The sequence below is a fragment of the Budorcas taxicolor genome, chromosome 14, assembly GCF_023091745.1.
Source record: "Budorcas taxicolor isolate Tak-1 chromosome 14, Takin1.1, whole genome shotgun sequence".
NCBI classification, from domain to species: Eukaryota; Metazoa; Chordata; class Mammalia; order Artiodactyla; family Bovidae; genus Budorcas; species Budorcas taxicolor.
In genome coordinates this window covers 64488101-64507894 of record NC_068923.1, presented here as the reverse complement: position 1 = coordinate 64507894, position 19794 = coordinate 64488101, and the positions used below count along the sequence as shown (strand labels likewise).

General features: G+C 36.0%; 1 protein-coding gene across 1 annotated transcript in view; it reads right to left on the bottom strand.

Moving 5' to 3' along the window:
• Positions 1-19794, bottom strand: part of CSMD3 (CUB and Sushi multiple domains 3) — a 1391498-nt gene that overhangs the window by 961572 nt on the left and 410132 nt on the right. The window contains exon 5 of the mRNA XM_052651435.1: positions 17590-17797. Within this exon, the coding sequence (XP_052507395.1) occupies positions 17590-17797 (208 nt within the window). The remainder of the gene's footprint in view (positions 1-17589; positions 17798-19794) is intronic.

The window sequence follows — 19794 nt, the reverse complement described above, 5'->3', positions numbered from 1 at the left end:
TCATGAGAAAAGCTGGGCTGGAAGAAGCACAAGCTGGAATCAAGATTTCTAGGAGAAATATCAATAACCTTAGATATGCAGATGCCAACACCTTTATGGTAGAAAGTGAAGAGGAACTAAAAAGCCTCTTGATGAAAGTGAAAGTGGAGAGTGAAAAAGTTGGCTTAGAGGTCAACATTCAGAAAACGAAGATCATGGCATCTGGTCCCATCACTTCGTGGCAAATAGATGGGGAAACAGTGGAAACAGTGTCAGACTTTATTTTTGGGGGGATCCAAAATCACTGTAAATGGTGATTGCAGCCATGAAATTAACAGACACTTACTCCTTGGCAAGGAAAGTTATGACCAACCTAGATAGTATATTAAAAAGCAGAGAAATTACTTTGCCAACAAAGGTCCATCTAGTCAAGGCTATGGTTTTTCCAGTGGTCATGTATGGATGTGAGAGTTGGACTCTGAAGAAAGCTGAGCACCAAAGAATTGATGCTTTTGAACTGTGGTGTTGGAGAAGACTCTTGAGAGTCCCTTGGACTACAAGGAGATCCAACCAGTCCATCCTAAAGGAGATCAGTCGTGGGTTTACATTGGAAGGACTGATGCTGATGCTGAAACTCCAATACCTTGGCCACCTCATGCAAAGTGTTGACTCATTTGAAAAGACCTTGATGCTGGGAGGGATTGGGGGCAGGAGGAGAAGGGGATGACAGAAGATGAAATGGCTGGATGGCATCACCAACTCGATGGACATGAGTTTGCGTGAACTCCGGGAGTTGGTGATGGATAGGGTGGCCTGGTGTGCTGTGATCCACGGGGTTGCAAAGAGCTGGACATAACTGAGCAACTGAACTGAACTGCTGCTACTGCCAAGTCGCTTCAGTTGTGTCCGACTCTATACGACCCCATAGACAGCAGTCTGCCAGGCTCCCCCGTCCCTGGGATTATCCAGGCAAGAATACTGGAGCGGGTTGCCATTTCCTTCTCCAATGCATGAAAGTGAAAAGTGAAAGTGAAGTCGCTCAGTCGTGTCCGACTCTTAGCGACCCCATGGACTGTAGCCTACCAGGCTCCTCCGTCCATGGGACTATCCAGGCAAGAGTACTGGAGTGGGGTGCCATTGCTTTCTCCGAAGAACTGAACTGAGGAAGACATTATGACAAGAACTGAGTGGAAGGGTAGAGTCAGAAAAACTAGTTAATAAATATCTCTAACACACAAGAAAGACTACAGCTGAAAAGAAGCTAGTTTAATATCACTTAGGAATACAAAAAAATGTAATATGAGAAGAGATAGCAAGGAACGTGTCAACCAGTAACTGAACTACTTGGAGTGAACAATAAAAAAAGTCAGAAATCATTAATATTTGAGATTGAATTTGAGATTCATTTTTGACATGGGAGAAATCAGAAAGAATACATGTTTCCAGCACCAGATTATTTATTTGTTTTCTGAGATGCCTAATTAGAGTTTTTAATGTGAAAATATAAGTAAAATCTAAAACATAAACGAAGGGGAGTTTGGAGTTAGGAAAGGATGTTCACTCATCAAAAAAGAATTGATGTAAAAGCTTTCCATTCACAGTAGTACAGTCTGGATAGAGGAAGACCATCCTTGCAAGAAACTAAACTCAATACAAAAAGGATACCATTTATAGTCATACTAGCTGTGTACTGTACAACAGAAACAGGTGCCACTTACATAGACCATGATATACCTGGAGTCTCCTAGAGTTTTATATTGTATCACTTTCCCAGCTCTACTTGTTAGTTGGGGAATATAGTATATACTTCCTTTTCCCGCATGCCACACAGATCCCCTTGAAACAAATTTCAGATAAAATAGATTAAGTATTCTTTTATGGTACTGATTCTTAAGAAATCCATTATGTGTTGCACAGACTTCCATTGTTTAAATAATTCCAATTTAGTAAAGTAAACATGAAATATGTTCTTTGCCTCAAAATATTCTTAAATTAAAAAGAAAATTATAAGCTAACCAAATGAAAGTTCAGCTTAACTTTCATTAAAATAAATGAACATAAAACAAATTATATCATGATTTTATTTTTCTTTATCTTAGTCATGCTGCTTTTGTATAAATTTGAGGGGTTGAAAAGCTTCATTTTCATTAATTTTTGAATGCCTATGTTGGCTTTAATGAAAGTGGAAATCTTAATTATAAAGTCTGTATTTTATTCTATTTTGTTTCTCTTTTAGAAAATTATTTTGAAAATATTATGAGTTAGATAAAACCACTGTATCACTTTCTTATTCTATTTGAAGACTAAGGTATGGACAAGATCCTCATAAGAATTACATCTATATGTAAATGCCACAGAGAAGATGTATTCACCAAACACTTTCAGAACCATATCACTACATATAAAAAATTAAGCCAGGTCTCCTTTTAAAGCAAAGGGTAAAAGGAAAGAAAAAAAAATGATTTGAACACTAGTTAATTTGTACCTGTTACTTTCTGAAACATCTAAGATTATGGATGCAAAGCCTGTGAGAACATCTTTTGTTTCACAGGCAGCATGTATTTTAGATTAATGAAAATGCTACTTTGGACAAGGATTAGAACATTTTAGCAATCCTGATGCAGGAAGTATATGTGAAGGGTTTTTTGTTTTTGTTTTTTTTTTTTTCCCTTTATCTTTTCAAAGAATATTCACTGAGTTGGCCAAAAAGTTCGTTCAAGCTTTTCCATGACATCTTACAGAAAAACTCAAAGGAACTGATTGGCCAATCTATCTTCATGGGAAATAAATGGGGAAACAGTGTCAGATTTTATTTTGGGGGCTCCAAAATCACTTCAGATGGTGACTGCTGCCATGAAATTAAAAGACGCTTACTCCTTGGAAGCAAAGTTATGACCAACCTAGATAGCGTATTCAAAAGCAGAGACATGACTTTGCCAACCCGTCTGGTCAACACTATGGTTTTTCCAGTAGTTGGACTGTGAAGAAAGCTTAGCACTGAAGAATTGATGCTTTTGAACTGTGGTGTTGGAGAAGACTCTTGAGAGTCCCTTGGACTACAAGGAGATCAAACCAGTCCATCCTAAAGGAGATTAGTCCTGGGTGTTCCTTGGAAGGACTGATGCTGAAGCTGAAACTCCAATACTTTAGCCACCTCATGTGAGTGATTGACTCATTGGAAAAGACCCTGATGCTGGAAGGGATTGGAGGCAGGAGAAGAAGGGGACGACAGAGGATGAGATGGCTGGATGGCATCACTGACTCAATGGATATGAGTTTGGGTAAACTCCGGGAGTTGGTGATGGACAGGGAGGCTTGGCGTGCTGCAATCCATGGGGTTGCAGAGTTGGACACAACTGAGTTGCTGAACTGAACTGAATAATACCCCTAGAAATCAAATATTAAAATAAAACAAATGACTGAGATTGTAAAAATAACTTGGAATTTTTCAAAATAAATATCATTATTCAGTACATATTGAAGAAAATATTTTGGCAAATATATTCTTAATAATTATAAGATTCAGTTCAGTTCAGTTCAGTCCAGTTCAGAGTCGTGTCTGACTCTTTGCGACCCCATGAATCGCAGGACAACAGGCCTCCCTGTCCATCACCAACTCCCGGAGTTCACTCAGATTCATGTCCATCGAGTCAGTGATGCCATCCAGCCATCTCATCCTCTGTCGTCCCCTTCTCCTCCTGCCCCCAATCCCTCCCAGCATCAAAGTCTTTTCCAATGAGTCAACTCTTCGCATGAGGTGGCCAAAGTACTGGAGTTTCAGCTTTAGCATCATTCCTTCCAAAGAAATCCCAGGGCTGATCTCCTTCAGAATGGACTGGTTAGCAAAGTTTAAATTATTGTACTAACACAAAATCTTCATTTATATTTTTACCACAGGTAATCTTATTTTCAGTGAACTTCCTAGCAGTAGTGAAATAATTACCAGAACAATTCACCCTAGTATTAAACTTTGATTTTTCTTCAATTCAAGTTAGTTTCATCTTTTTCTAAGTAGAGAGAATACTGGAGAAGGCAACAGCACCCCACTCCAGCACTCCTGCCTGGAAAACCCAATGGACGGAGGAGCCTGGTGGGCTGCAGTCCATGGGGTTGCTAAGAGTCAGACACAATTGAGCGACTTCACTGTCACTTTTCACTTTCATGAATTGGAGAAGGAAATGGCAACCCACTCCAGTGTTTTTGCCTGGAGAATCTCAGGGACGGGGGAGCCTGGTGGGCTGCCATCTATGGGGTCACACAAAGTTGGACATGACTCAACAACTTAGCAGAACCAGCAGCAGAGAGAATATTATATAGAGGGGCTGCCAAATTTGCATTTGAAGTTTGAAGTAACACAGTAAGTTTAAAGGATTTTACATTTTGTCTGAAGAAAAATGAAATGCCTTAAGTATGAGAAATAGTACATCACTCTTTTTTTACAAACTTAGATGATGGCAAATCATACAGGCATGATAGAGCTGAAAAGCTACACACTAGAAGGACATACTCCAAAATTTTATTGAAGTAAAAATTACGTAGCACTTTCCCATTCAATATTATTTTTTGGATTTCTCTGAAGAGTCACTTATACCACTGATTTATTTCTCTATTATGACATTCTGACTTCTTAATCACTTATAACAAGGTACTCTCATTTAAGTGTATTGTTGCAGAGAAACCTGGAGTGATTATCTTCCAAACTATACATATAATATATTAATGCCTTTTAAATTTATAATAAACTACCTTGGTATTTTAAAATATTTTCCTTTCTTTATATTCTACCACTCTCAAGTAAACCCACTCTATCTCTAGGCTTGAATATAGCACCTTCTGCCTCATTCTTTGGTACTGTGGGCAAGTGCTCTTATTAGTTCTTTTTCGTTAGCAATCAACATGGCCTCTGGTGCATATACTGAGTGATGTCTGCCAAACAGATGGATTTCAGCACCTCTTAAATGAAGGTTGTCCTTGAATCCTTGAACAAATTTTATATACTATATGAAAGAGCTTAGTTATACCTTTAAATGTCCTTTGAAACTGGAAAGAACTATTGAAAATTACTGTTAATTCATTAATTCCCAATGGATTTAATCAAAAAGTATCAAAAATTAGGTATCTTAAGACAACAGTTTTATTATTACACAGTTCTATACACAGAATTTTGAAATCAAAGGTCAGCAGCACTATGTATGCTCTGTCCTACTGAAGAATCCTGCATTACTTCTTCCTAGCTTGCATAAGGTTGTTGGAAATCCTTTTCAGTCCTTAGCTCTAGATATGTAATTTCAATCTCTGCTTCAGCATCACATATTCTTCTCTCCCTGTATGTCTATATCCAAATTTTGTTCTAATAATAGTGACAATCAACGTATTAGGGCCCACATTAAAATATAAACTGACCTTATCTAAAGTTGAACATATCTACAAAGACTGTATTTCCAAATAAGGTCACATTTACAGACACAACAGACATGGGTCTGAATATATATTTTTAAGGGAAACATAATTCTACTCCCTAAATGTTGGAACAAAAAGTGGCAGGATTAACAGATATAGCATAAGCAGGAATTTCATGTAACTGGCTCAAAGACTATTATCTTTCAACATCCAATTCAGGGCCTAAAGCTCTTTGTAAGTTTCCCTCTCAACCACAATCTGAATGGTTCTCCATTTTGTGAATTCATAAGTACTTTTAACCAGTATCTTCTATTTGGCACATTTACACCTTTCTTCAAAATATAAAAACACACACACACATATATATGTATATATAGTACAAAATATAAAAACTAGGCTGCTTATTATTATGTTTTTTTTCTTTTAAAGATACTATAAACTTTTAGAATACTCTTACATGTAATAGTTACTTAGACATAATTAAATTCAATACTTTCCATTATGTTTTATTTAACATGATGAATCTTAACATGATTACATAGGGGAAACAAATATAATGATGTCTTAAAACCACAACATTATGTGTGTCCAGATAATTAAATGTGGGGCAAAAAGGTATTTTGTACAGCAAAGGAAACCAGAAACAAAACAAAAAGACAAACAACTGAATGGGAAAATATACTTGCAAATGAATCAAATGAGAATATACTGCTTATAAAAGACGTGCTTTAGGGCAAAGGACACATACAGATTGAAAGCAGGGATGGAAAAAAGATATTTCATGCAGTCAGAAATGATAAGAAAGTGGGGGTAGCAATATTCTTATCAGACAAAATGGACTTTAAAACATAGAAAGATAAGGACAGTAAATAATGAAAAAAGGATCAATAGGAAAAGACATTACACTCATTAACACATAAACACCTTATACAGGAGCACCTAAATACATAAAACAATACTAACAGACATAAAGGGAGAAATTGACAGAAATACAATAATAGGAGACCTTAACACCCTACTCACATCAATGGAACAGATCTTCCAAATAGAAAATCGATAAGGCCACAAAGATTCTTACAGTAGGACTTAATTGAGATTTTCAAGAAATTACATTTAAAAAATTCAGAATTCATTTTCTTCTCAAGTGCAAATGAAACTTTCTCTGGGAGAGACTATCTAATAGGAGATAGAACAAGTCTCAACAATAAGAGGACAGGAATTATTTCAAGCATCTTTTCTGACCAAAATGGCATGAAACTGAAATTAATCTCAGAAAGAGAAACAAACAAACAAGTAAAAAAAGATTACATGTGGAATGAGCAACATAAGACTAAAAAACAATGGGTCAATGATGAAATCAAAGAAGAAATTTAAAACATACTTTGAAAATTCAGTGCTAGTGATACAATGTACAACATTACATACATACAATTAAGATTGTTGTACATTATATATCAAATAAATAAATTCTAAGAGCTCTCATCACAATGGAAAATCGTTTCTATCTTTAATTTTATATCTTTATGAGATGATGGAGTTTACTAAACTTACTGTGATAATGATTTCATGATGTACATCAGTCAAATCATTATGTTATACTTACATAGTGCTGTGTGTCAATTATATCTCAATAATACTGGAAAAATAAAAAAACAAAAACAAAAAAACAAATACTTTGACAAAAATTACAAAACAAACCAGTACAAATCTGTGAGATACAACAAAAGCAGCTCTAAGAAGGAATTTCATGCAATACAGGCCTTCCTCAAAATACAAGAAAAATCTCAAATAACAACTTAACATATCACCTAGAAGAATTAGAAAAAGAGGAACAAACAAAACCTAAGGTTTGCAGAAGAATGGGGAGAAAAAGTTAAAGTTAAAAGAGGAAATAGATTAGACATTCATAAAATAGGAGAAAAAATTCAATAAAAACAAGCTAATTCTTTGAAAGGATAAACAAAATCAACAAACCTCTGCCCAGACTCATGAAGGAAAGAGAGACTCAAAATAAGAAAATAAAGAGGAGAAATAACAACCTATAAAAGATATACCAAAAATAAATAAATAAGAGAATACAATGAACAAATAAATGCCAACAAATCAAAAATGAATCAAGAAGAAAAAGATAATCTGAACAGACTGATCACTACAAGTGAAACAGAATCTGTAACTTAAAAAAAAACCTCCTTGTAAACAAAATCCAGGACTGGACAGCTTAACTGGGGAAAGTTACCAAACATGCAAAAAAGAACTTATACCAATCCATCTCAAATTTCTTCCAAAACATTACAGAGGGGCCATTCTCAAAGTCATTCTAGAAACCATCATCACCCTGATACCAAAAATAGACAAAGACACTACCAAAAAGTAAAATCATAAGTCAGTATCTCTGATGAATATAGAAGCAAAAATTCTCAACAAAATATTGGCAGACCAAATACAAAAACACCTAAAATGTATCATACATCTTGACCTGGGTGGATTCATTTCAAGGTCAGAAGGATGATCCAATATATACAAAGCAATCAATGTGACACACCATACCAACAAAAAGAAAAACAAAAAACACATGATCATCTCAATAGATGTAGAAAAAGCATTTAACAAAATTCAGCACACATACAGATGATCAACAAGCACATGAAAAGATGCTCAACATTGCTATTATAATTATAATAGTGTCTGACTCTTTGCGACTCCATGCACTGTAGCCTACCAGGCTCCTCTGTCTATGGGATTTTCCAGGCAATAGTACTGGAGTGGATTGCCATTTCCTTCTCCACGGGATCTTCCCAACCCAGGGATTGAACCCAGGTCTCCCACATTGTAGACAGACACTTTACAGTCTGAGCCACCAGGAAAGCTTTATTATAATTATTAGAGAAATACAAAGCAAAACTACAGTGAGGTATCACCTCTCACTGGTCAGGATGGCTATTATCAAAAATCTACAAACAATAAATGCTGGAGTGAGTATTGAGAAAAGGGAACCCTTCTACACTTTTGGTAGAGTGTAAACTGAAACAACTACCATGGAAAACAGTACAGAAGTTCCTCAAAAAACTAAAAATAGAACCATCATAAGACTCAGAAAACCCACACCTGGACATACCAGAAGCAAACCATAATTCCAAAACATAGATGCACCCCGGTGTTCACAGCAGCACTATTTATGACAGCCAGGACATGGAAGTAGCCTAAATGACCATCAGTGGAAGAATGCATAAAGATGATGCAGTAAATATTTACAATGGAACATTACTCAGCCACAAAATGTAATGAGATTAGGTCATTTTTAGAGACATGGATGGACCTAGACAATGTCATATAGAGGGAAGTCAGTCAGAAAGAGAAAAACAAATATTGTATAATATCACTTATATAAATGGTAAAGATGATCTTATCTGAGAAGCAGAAACAGAGACAGTCTTAGAGAACAAATGTATGGATAGCAAAGGGGAAGGAAGTGGGAAGAATTGGGAGATTGTGATGCACACATATATACTACCAATGCTATGTATAAAATAGATAACTAATAAGAACATACTGAAGAGCACAGGAAATGACATAATGCACTGTGGTGACCTGAATGAGAAGGAAGTTCAAAAGGGAGGGAATATATGTATATGTTTGGTTGATTCATTTTTCCATAAAGTAGAAACTAACACAACATTGTAAAACAACTGTACTCCAATAAAAATAATTTTTAAAAAGAAGTAAATAAAAATAGACAAAAATTAAAAATAAAAGGCAACCCTCAGAATGGGAGAATATATTTGCAAATGAAGCAACCAACAAGGGATTAACATCCAAAATATCCAAACAGCTCATTCAACTCAAAAAAATAATAATAATAACTGAATCAAAAATTGGGGAGAAGATCTAAACATACATTTCTCCAAAGAAACCATACAGATGGTGAGAAACAACATGAAAAGATGCTCAACATCACTAAATATTAGAGAAATACAACTAAAACTATAATGAGAGATCACCTCAGGCTAGTCAGAATGGCTATTATCAAAATATCTATGAAACATAAATGCTGGAATCTGCAATGTATATAAGCAATTCATACAACTCAGTAACAGAAAAAAAGACAGCCCAATCAAAAAATGGGTAGAAGATCTAGATAAACATTTCTCCAAAGAAGATATACAGATAGCCAGTAAACACATGAAAAGATGCTCAACATCACTAATTATTAGAGAAATTCAAATAAAAAGAACAGTGAGATATCAACTCACACCAGTCAGAATGGACATAGGCAAAAAAAAAATCAACAAACAATAAATGCTGGAGAGGTTGCAGAGAAAACAAAACACTCTTGCATTGTTGACAGGAATGTAAATTGATACAGCCACTACAAAGAACAGTATGGAGATTCCTTAAACAACTAGGAATAAAACTATCATATGGACCAGCAATCCTACTATTGGGCATATACCCTGCGAACACCATAACTGAAAAAGACACATGTATCCCAAAGTTCATATTAGCACTCTTTACTCCATAGCTAGCACATGAAAGGAAGCTGGACATTCATCCATCAATGGATGAATACTCAATGGACAGATGAATGGATAAAGAAGATGTGGTACATACATATAAAGGGATATTACTTAGTCATTAAAAAGAATGAATTTGAGTCAGTTCTAGTGAGGTGGATAAACTTAGAGCCTGTGATACAGAGTGCAGTAAGTCAGAAAGAGAAAAACAATTATCATGTATTAATGCATATATATGGAATCGAGAAAAGTTGTGTTGATGAACTTAAGTTGCAGAGAAGGAATAGATATGCAGATATAGATAAATGACTTGTGGACACAATTGGAGAAGGAAAGAGTGGGATGAATGGAGAAAGAAGAAACAATATATATACACTACCATGTGTAAAATAGATAGTAAGAAGATGCTATATAACACAGGAAGTCCAGCTTGGAACTCTGTAATGACCTAGAGGGACAGCATGGGGGGTAGGAAGGAGGCTCAAGAGGGAAGAGATACATATTTAATTATGGCTGATCAGTACTGTTGTATGGCAGAAACCAACACAACACTGTAAAGCAGTTTTTCTACAATCAAAAATATTTTTTTAATAAATAAAAAAATGAATGCTGTAGAGGGTGTGGAGAAAAAGGAACTCTCTGACACTATTCACTGGAATGTAAATTGGTACAGCCATTATGGAGAACATTATGGAAGTCTTCAGGAAAAATAAAAATAGAACTACCATATGACCCATAAATTTCACTTCTGGGCATATACCTGGAAAAAAACATAATTCAAAAATACACCAACCTCAATGTTTACAGCAGCACTATTTACAATAGCCAGGAAATGGAAATAATATAAATGTCCATTAATAGAAGAATGGATAAAGAAGATGTGGTAAATATGGATGCTATACTAATATATATTTATGTTGTTATTATTGTTCAGTTGCTCAGTCAGGTCTAACTCTTTGTGACCATATGGACTGCAGAACACCAGGCTCCCCTGTCTTTCACTATCTCCTTGAGTTTGCTGAAACTCATGTCTAGTGAATGTGCCATCCAACTATCTCATCCTCTGTCATCCCCTTCTTCTGCCTTCAGTCTTGCCCAGCATCAGCATCTTTTCCAATGAGTCAGCTCTTCCCATCTTTGCTTCAGGTGGCCAAAGTACTGGAGTTTCAGCTTCAGCATCAGTCCTTCCAATGAATATTCAGGGCTGGTATCCTTTAGGATTGACCGGTTTGATCACCTTGCTGTCCAAAGGACTATCAAGACTCTTCTCCAGTATCACAGTTTGAAAGCATCAATTCCTCAGAGCTCACTTTTACTTTTCACTTTCATGCATTGAAGAAGGAAATGGCAACCCACTCCAGTGTTCTTGCCTGGAGAATCCTAGGGATGGGGGAGCCTGGTGGGCTGCAGTCTATGGGGTCGCACAGAGTCGGACACGACTGAAGCAACTTAGCAGCAGCAGCAGCAACAGCCTTCTTTATGATCCAACTCTCTTATCCATACATGATTACTGGAAAAATCACAGCTTTAACTATATGGACAATTGGCAGCAAAGTGATGTCTCTGCGTTTTAATACACTGTCTAGTTTTGTCAGTTTTCTTTCCCAAGAAGCACATATCTTTTAATTTCCTGGCTGCAGTCACTATCCACAATGATTCTGGAGCCCAAGAAAATAAAGTCTGTCACTGCTTCCATTTTTTCCCCATCTATTTGTCATGAAGTGATGGGACTGGATGGCGTGATCTCAGCTTTTTTTAAATGTTGAGTTTTAAGCCAACTTTTTCACTCTCCTTTCACCCTTATCAGGACTCTCCTTAGTTCCTCTTCACTTTCTGCCACAAGGGCAGTGCCATTTGAGGTTATTGATATTTCTCACAGCAATCTTTTCTCCAGCTTGAGCCTCATCCAGCCCAGTATTTCTCATGATGTACCCTGCATAGAAGTTAAATAAGCAGGGTGACCATATACAGCCTTGAAATACTCCATTCCCAATTTTGAACTAGTTTGGTGTTCCATGACTGGTTCTAATTATTGCTTATTGACCTGCATACAGGTTACTCAGGAGGCAGGTAAGGTGGTCTGGTATTCCCATCTCTTTAAGAATATTCTAGTTTTTTGTGATCACACAGTCAAAGTCTTTGGTGTAATAATGAAGTAGATGTTCTTCTGGAATTTCCTTGCTTTTTCTAAGATCCAGGGGATGTTGGCAAATTGATCTCTGGTTTCTCTGCCCTTTTTAAATCCAGCCTGTACATCTGGGAGTTCTCGTACTGTCCACGTACTGTTGAAGCCGAACTTGTAGGATTTTGAGCATTAGTTTGCGAGCATGTGAAATGAGTACAATTGTGTGGTAGTTTGAACATTCACTGGTATTGCCTTTCTTTGGGAATGGAATGGAAAATGAATTTTTCCAGTCCTGTGGCCACTGCTGAGCTTTGCAAATTTGCTGGAGTACGAGTGCACCAGTTTCACAGCATGATCTTTTAGGATTTGAAATACCTCAGCTGGAATTCAATCACCTCCACCAGCTTTGTTCATAGTGATGCTTCCTAAGGCCCACTTGACTTTGTACTCCAGGATGTCTGACTCTAGTTGAGTGATCACACTATCATGGTTATCTTGGTCATTATGATCTTTTTTGTATAGTTCTTGGGTATTCTTGCTACCTCTTCTTAATATCTTCTGCTTCTGTTAGGTCCATACCATTTCTGTCCTTTATTGTGCCCATCTTTGCATGAAATGTTCCCTTGGTATCTCTAATTTTCTTGAAGTGCTCTCTCTAGTCTTTTCCATTCTATTGTTTTCCTCTATTTCTTTGCATTGTTTACTTAGGAAGGCTTTATTATCTCTCCTTGCTATTCTTTGGAACTCTGCATTCAGATAGATATATCTTTCTTTTTTTCCTTTGCCTTTGGTTTCTCTTCTTTCTTGATTTAGGTCACTTCTGAATGACCTAGTGGTTTTCCATACTTTATTCAATGTGTGTGTGTCTGTGTGTATTTACACATATAGTCACCATATCTGAGGTGGTTCAATAGAATATTACTAAGCCATAAAAAAGGAACACAATAATGCCACTTGCAGAGGAGTGAATAGACCTTGAAACTGATGTACAGAGTGCAGTAAGTCAGAAAGAGAAAAAAAATCATATCATATATCACTTTTATGTGGAATCTAGAAAAATGGTACAGATGAACTTATTTTCAAAGCAGAAATAAAGACAAACATGTAGAGATAAAACTTACGGATACCAAGTGGGAAAGAGTGGGTGGAATGAATTGGGAGACAGAGATCAACATATATACACTATCATGTACAAAACATATAACTAATGAAACCTACTTTATACCACAGGGAACTCTACTCAGTGCTCTTTTGTAACCTAAATGTGAAGGAAATCTAAAAAAGAGAGGATACGTGTATATATATAAATGATTCACTTTGCTGTATAGAAGAAAGCAATACAACACTGTAAAGCAATTATGCTCCAATTTTTTTTAAAGAATACTATGAAAAAGAAGTCAGAGAGGAAATATCATGTACTTAAATTGAAGTGGTCTTTTTAGAAAACTTTCAAAATGCTTCTCTCAGTAGTTCCCAGTTATTTGTGATAATTCTGGTTTCATCTATTATGTAATTTTTATTTTAGTGGATGAGCAAGCAAGGCATGTACCTCTTCTAGGTGCAGTCAAACAGGTTTTCCTTAAGGTAGAAAAAAATACATTCAGATGTACTAAAAATGGTAAATTAACCATACTAGGGATTCTTAGATATCTATAAGAAGTTTTATTTGATGCAAATTCATATTTAGGTATCAACTAAATATCTAGTAGGAACTTTAGGCATTTAAAAGCATTAATCCATATTGTTCTATTCATATGTCAGAGTTTTAGGCTTTCAAAATGTTTTACTGATATATGACATATACTTTTGAGAAAGACCTGGTTGTATGCATAACAAGAATTACTTTTGTCAAAAATTACACTGCAGTAACTATTAGAAGATCTTGGTTTTCATCCTGAATTGTCAACATACACAATAAGCCTCAAAACATATTTCCCTCAAAGAACCCTGGGCAGCTGGATCCCTAAAATCCCCCTGGCTCTTACCATTTAATGAGTACTCTATTTGTCTAAAGAGAGGCAACCATTTTGGAAGAATGGGTAAGGAAAACGTAGCATACACATAAAAAGAAATAACATTCAACCTTAGGAAATAAGAATCTTGCTATATTTAACAATATGGATGAACCTTAAGGACGTTACATTAAGTGAAACAAGCCAGCCACAGAAGGACAAATACTGCATGATTTTGCTTATATGAGATATTTTACATAGTTACAGAAACTGAGAGTGTAATAGTATTTGCCAATGGCTGGGGGGAAAGGAAATGGAGATTTGCTATCCACTAGAATTAAAGTTTTAGTTATGTAAAACAGGTAAGTTCTATTCTACAGATCTGCTGTTCAATATTGTGCCTATGGTTAAGAACACTGTATTGTACACTTAAAATTTTGCTAATAAGGTAGATCTTATGTTAAATTCTCTTATCACAGCAATGAATGTTAATTCAAAATTATAGAACCACAATACATATTTAATCAAATTATTTTACTGCTGTGAATAAGCAACAATAATTTACAGAACCACAGCTTCTTCACTGTACATTTTAGTCTCATAATTGTCATAAATAAGGTGGTAAAGAGAAATACCTGTTTGATACGATTAGTATCGGAGAAGGCAGTGGCACCCCACTCCAGTGCTCCTGACATGGAAAATCCCATGGACAGAGGAGCCTGGAAGGCTGCAGTCCATGGGGTTGCTGAGGGTCGGACACGACTGAGCAACTTCACTTTTACTTTTCACTTTCATGCACTGGACAAGGAAATGGCAACCCACTCCAGTACTCTTGTCTAGAGAATCCCAGGGATGGGGGAGCCTGGTGGGCTGCTGTCTATGGGGTCACACAGAGTCGGACACGACTGAAGTGACTTAGCAGCAGCAGCAGGGTTAGTATATGGAATATTTATTTTGTAGAATGAAATTATAGTCTGTTACTTCTAATAAACTTATCTTATTTAGTTGGATAATTGTTGATTCACTAATGCAATCTTTGTGCTATCCATTATATAAATCCATACCATATATATAAATGTATATATTACAGAATTAGTTTGATTAGTTTCATATACCATGTTAATTTGACTTTCAGTTTTTTGAGTGGTAAGAAATATTTTAGCTCTTGTAGGATGGCTTATAGGACAGTTATATTGACAGAGTTACGATACTGATAAAACCAAACTTACTGTTTTACTTGCCATAGCAATGAGTGGAATAATCTGGTTTGCAGACTACTAATTTCATGTCTATAGCATATAAATCAATACATTTGTGCAGGAGCTTGTAAATCTTCACTTCAACAAACACTGAAGGTAATTCTGATGTAAATATTACAAACACACACACACACACACACACACACACACACACACACACAAAACCCCATATGAGAAATATTGTTAAACTTGGAATTATTAGCATATATTTGTCTGTCATTTAGTCGCTAAGTCATGTCCAACTCTTGCGACTCCATGGACTGGAGCCCACCAGGCTCCTCTGTCCATGGGATTTTCCAGGCAGGAATACTGGAGTGGGTTGTCATTTCCTTCTCCAGGGGATCTTCCCAAGCCAGGGAATGAACCCATGTCTCCTGCATTGGCAGACGGATTATTTACCGCTGAGCCACCAGGGAAGCCATTAGCATATATATATATAAAATGTATATATTCCAAACATATGAAAGATAGTACACCATATAGGTATGTGTGTGTGTGTGTATGTATATATATACACACACATATACACACTCTAATGTGTACATATGTGTGTGTATATCTAATTTATGTGTTTGTATATAATACATGGGCCTCTGTGGTGGCTCAGAGGTTAGGAATCCACCTGCAATGCAGGAGATCTGGGTTCAGTCCCTGAGTCAGGAAGATCCCCTGGAGAAGGAAATAGCTACCCACTTCGGTATTCTTGCCTGGAAAATCCCATAGACAGAGGAGCCTGGTGGGCTACAATCCATGGGGTCACAAAAGAAACACACACATATTTACCTAGTGTCCTTTCAATGGCAATCTGTAATGTCGTCTTATTCCTCCTTCTTCATACTTCTCTTGCCTATATGACACCTTATCCCTTGTATTTCCTCCTATCTCTCTTCCTCCTACCTTTTAGACTCCTATTAAGGTGCTTTTGTTTTTTACCATCAATATCAAGTACATATCAGTTGTGCTTCTACTCACAGCTATTGAATCATATAAATAGATACTGTTTATCAGATGGCTTTAATATGTCTCAAAGAGACTTCAAACTACTTATATCTAAAACAACTCTCAATAATCACAGTATTTCTATTCGAAACTTGACCTTTCTTCAACATTTTCCAACTCAGTATATCTCTGGCCTTCACCAGTTTATGCCAGCTAGAAAATGATGCTTTTATTAGAACACCACCTTCTTTAACATTCTTCATTACAGAGGTCTTTATCATTATACCTCCTAAATATCTACCAAGTCATTCTACTTCTTCTTTTTTTTTTTTTTTTTTTTTTACTTTGTGCCTTCTGGCTTTTATTTATTTTTTATTTTATTTTTTTTAATTTTAAAATCTTTAATTCTTACATGTGTTCCCAAACATGAACCCCCCTCCCACCTCCCTCCCCATAACATCTCTGTGGGTCATCCCCATGCACCAGCCCCAAGCATGCTGTATCCTGCGTCAGACATTCTTTATCACCATCAATATCATCCTAATACAAGCTATCATGATTTCTTTTGAATTACAGCAATCACCTCTTAAGAGGTTTTCTGTAGCTAACCTAGCCTCACTTCAAATCAATCCCTATACTTCAGTAAGAATCATCATCTGAAAATGCAAACCTCTTCATTTAATTGATTTTGATAAAAATCTTTCAATAAATTCTCAGTATCCTTATCAAATTTTTACATTTCCCAAAATACACTTTTAATCTAGATTTTACCTATGACTTCATTTCACTAATTCCACCATTCTTCACTCAATTACTGATTTTACTTTACACTTCAATGATAACAGTGCATTAAAAATTTTAAAACACAATAAAAATGTATTTTCTTTTTAAAAATATTATATCCTAAAATTATGTTTTGAAAACTCTGCAGTTTCATGAGGCCATGTCTTGAGTTTCTAAAGAAATAGATCATATTCACCCATATCATAGGGTTCAATTTTTGCCTTCAAATATCATGGTACATAAAAGATCTACTTACAAAACAAAAGGCAAATTATTTCCAAGACTATTCAATTAATTTGAAAAGAAATGCCAAATATGAACTGGCACACTAAGGAACAAAACTGTAGGAACAACTCTTATTTCCTTTCACAAGTTTTGATCAAAATCAAATTATTTTTCATTGATTGAGTGATAAACAAATACTTGATGAAATGCCTCATCTTTCAAATCTCCACTCTATATATCAGTACCCAATCTTCAAAATTTCCTCAGCTCTGATAATTACTCTTTATAATTTTCCTGCATCTGTTAATTTTTTAAGATATCTAATTCTTTAAAAGCCCAAATATAGTTGTTCTTGAATCCATATTTTGCCTCAGGCAATGACATCAATGCTAAGTTGATAGAAACTGTCTACTTACCATATTGTAGGGGGCTCAGAACCTTCTATTTCTAAGTAATCATATTTTTCTTCCATTTGGAAATCAGTAAATATGAGTGAAATTGTATCCCCAGGTTCTGCTACAATGGTCCAAGTGCAATCAGCATTATTATGGTATTCATTAGGAAAACTAGGGCTTGATATGATGCCACTAGATCCTCTCATTGTTCCTCCACATGCATCTTCAGCTGTTGAAAACAAAAATGAGATGTTCAGATATAAATCATTAAGAGAAATGTGGTTAAATCAATTGTTAATATTACTGAATAAAGGTAACAGGACAAATGTTGTGAAACCAAATGCACGTTATACTAATAGAGATTAAATAAAATGTTAAGTTTATAAAAATTTTAAATCACATATATAAACATAAATGCTATCATGACTGGGCTTCCGGGTGGTGCTGAAAGTGAAAGTGAAGTAGCTCAGTCATGTCCGACTATTTGTTACCCCGTGGGCTGTAGCCTACCAGGCCCCTCCCTCCATGGGATTCTCCAGGCAAGAATACTGGAGTGGGTTGCCATTTCCTTCTCCAGGGGATCTTCCTGACCCAGGGATCAAATCCCGGTCTCCTGCATTGCAGGCAGACGCTTTAACCTCTGAGCCACTAGTGGTCCTGGGTGGCGGTAGTGGTAAAAATCCACCACTGTGAATCCACTGTGAGTGCAGGACATGCAAAAGAGGTTAGTTTGATCTCTGAGTAGGGAAGATCCCCTAGAGTAGGAAATGGCAAATAGCAACACAGACAGAGGAGCCTGGCAGGCTATAGGCCATGGAATCACAAAGACTCAGACATGACTGAGCAAGGAAGGATGGAAGGATAGGCTATCATGATTATTTTATAAACATTGGTTGAAATAGCAATGATGTAAATAAAAATCTATACTCCAATCAGAGCTCAGAGTAAAAGAATTAAGATTCTCTTTTCATTGATTAGATGGTGGAGTAAAACAAAAGAAACATTGTTCTTAAGGTCTAAAATGGGAAATTTTGAGTCACTTTATGCATATTCATGATAGGTCTCAGCTTTGTTTTTATTCCCTTAATGTAGTTATGTACCAAATATATAATATGAAAGAATATAATAAAAAATAAATTTTTGTCATTGACATTCAAAAGTTATTGAAAATGATTGTAGAAATGCAATTTAAATAAAATACATCACATATCTAGGACACTTTAATTAGAAAGAAATAATATAGCAACTACAATAATATACTCAGCAACACATCTTTAGTAACATATTCCCTATGACTATGAAGCAATGTAAGCATATTTTGCTACATATTCATATGATACATGTATACACCATAGATAAGAAAGCGTTCCTCAGTGATCAATGCAAAGAAATAGAGGAAAACAACAGAATGAGAAAGACTAGAGATCTCTTCAAGAAAATTAGAGATACCAAGGGAATATTTCAGGCAAAGATGGGCTCAATAAAGGACAGAGATGGTACGGACCTAATAGAAGCATAAGATATTAAGAAGAGGTGGCAAGAATACACAGAACTGTAAAAAAAAGATCTTCATGACCCAGATAATCACGATGCTGTGATCACTCACCTAGAGCCAGACGTCCTGGAATGTGAAGTCAAGTGGGCCTTAGAAAACATCACTACTAACAAAGCTAGTAGAGGTGATGGAATTCCAGTGGAGCTATTTCAAATCCTGAAAGATGATGCTATGAAAGTGCTGCACTCAATATGCCAGCAAATTTGGGAAACTCAGCAGTGGCCACAGGACTGGAAAAGGTCAGTTTTCATTCCAATCCCAAAGAATGCTCAAACTACCGCACAATTGCACTCATCTCACATGCTAGTAAAGTAATGCTCAAAATTCTCCAAGCCAGGTTTCAGCAGTACGTGAACTGTGAAATTCCAGATGTTCAAGCTGGTTTTAGAAAAGGCAGAGGAACCAGAGATCAAATTCCCAACATCTGCTGGATCATCGAAAAAGCAAGAGAGTTCCAGAAAAACATCTATTTCTGCTTTATTGACTATGCCAAAGCCTTTGACTGTGTGGATCACAATAGACTGGAAAATTCTGAAAGAGATGGGAATACTACCACCTGACCTGCCTCTTGAGAAACCTGTATGCAGATCAGGAAGCAACAGTTAGACTGAACATGGAACAACAGACTGGTTCCAAACAGGAAAAGGAGTACGTCAAGGCTATATATTGTT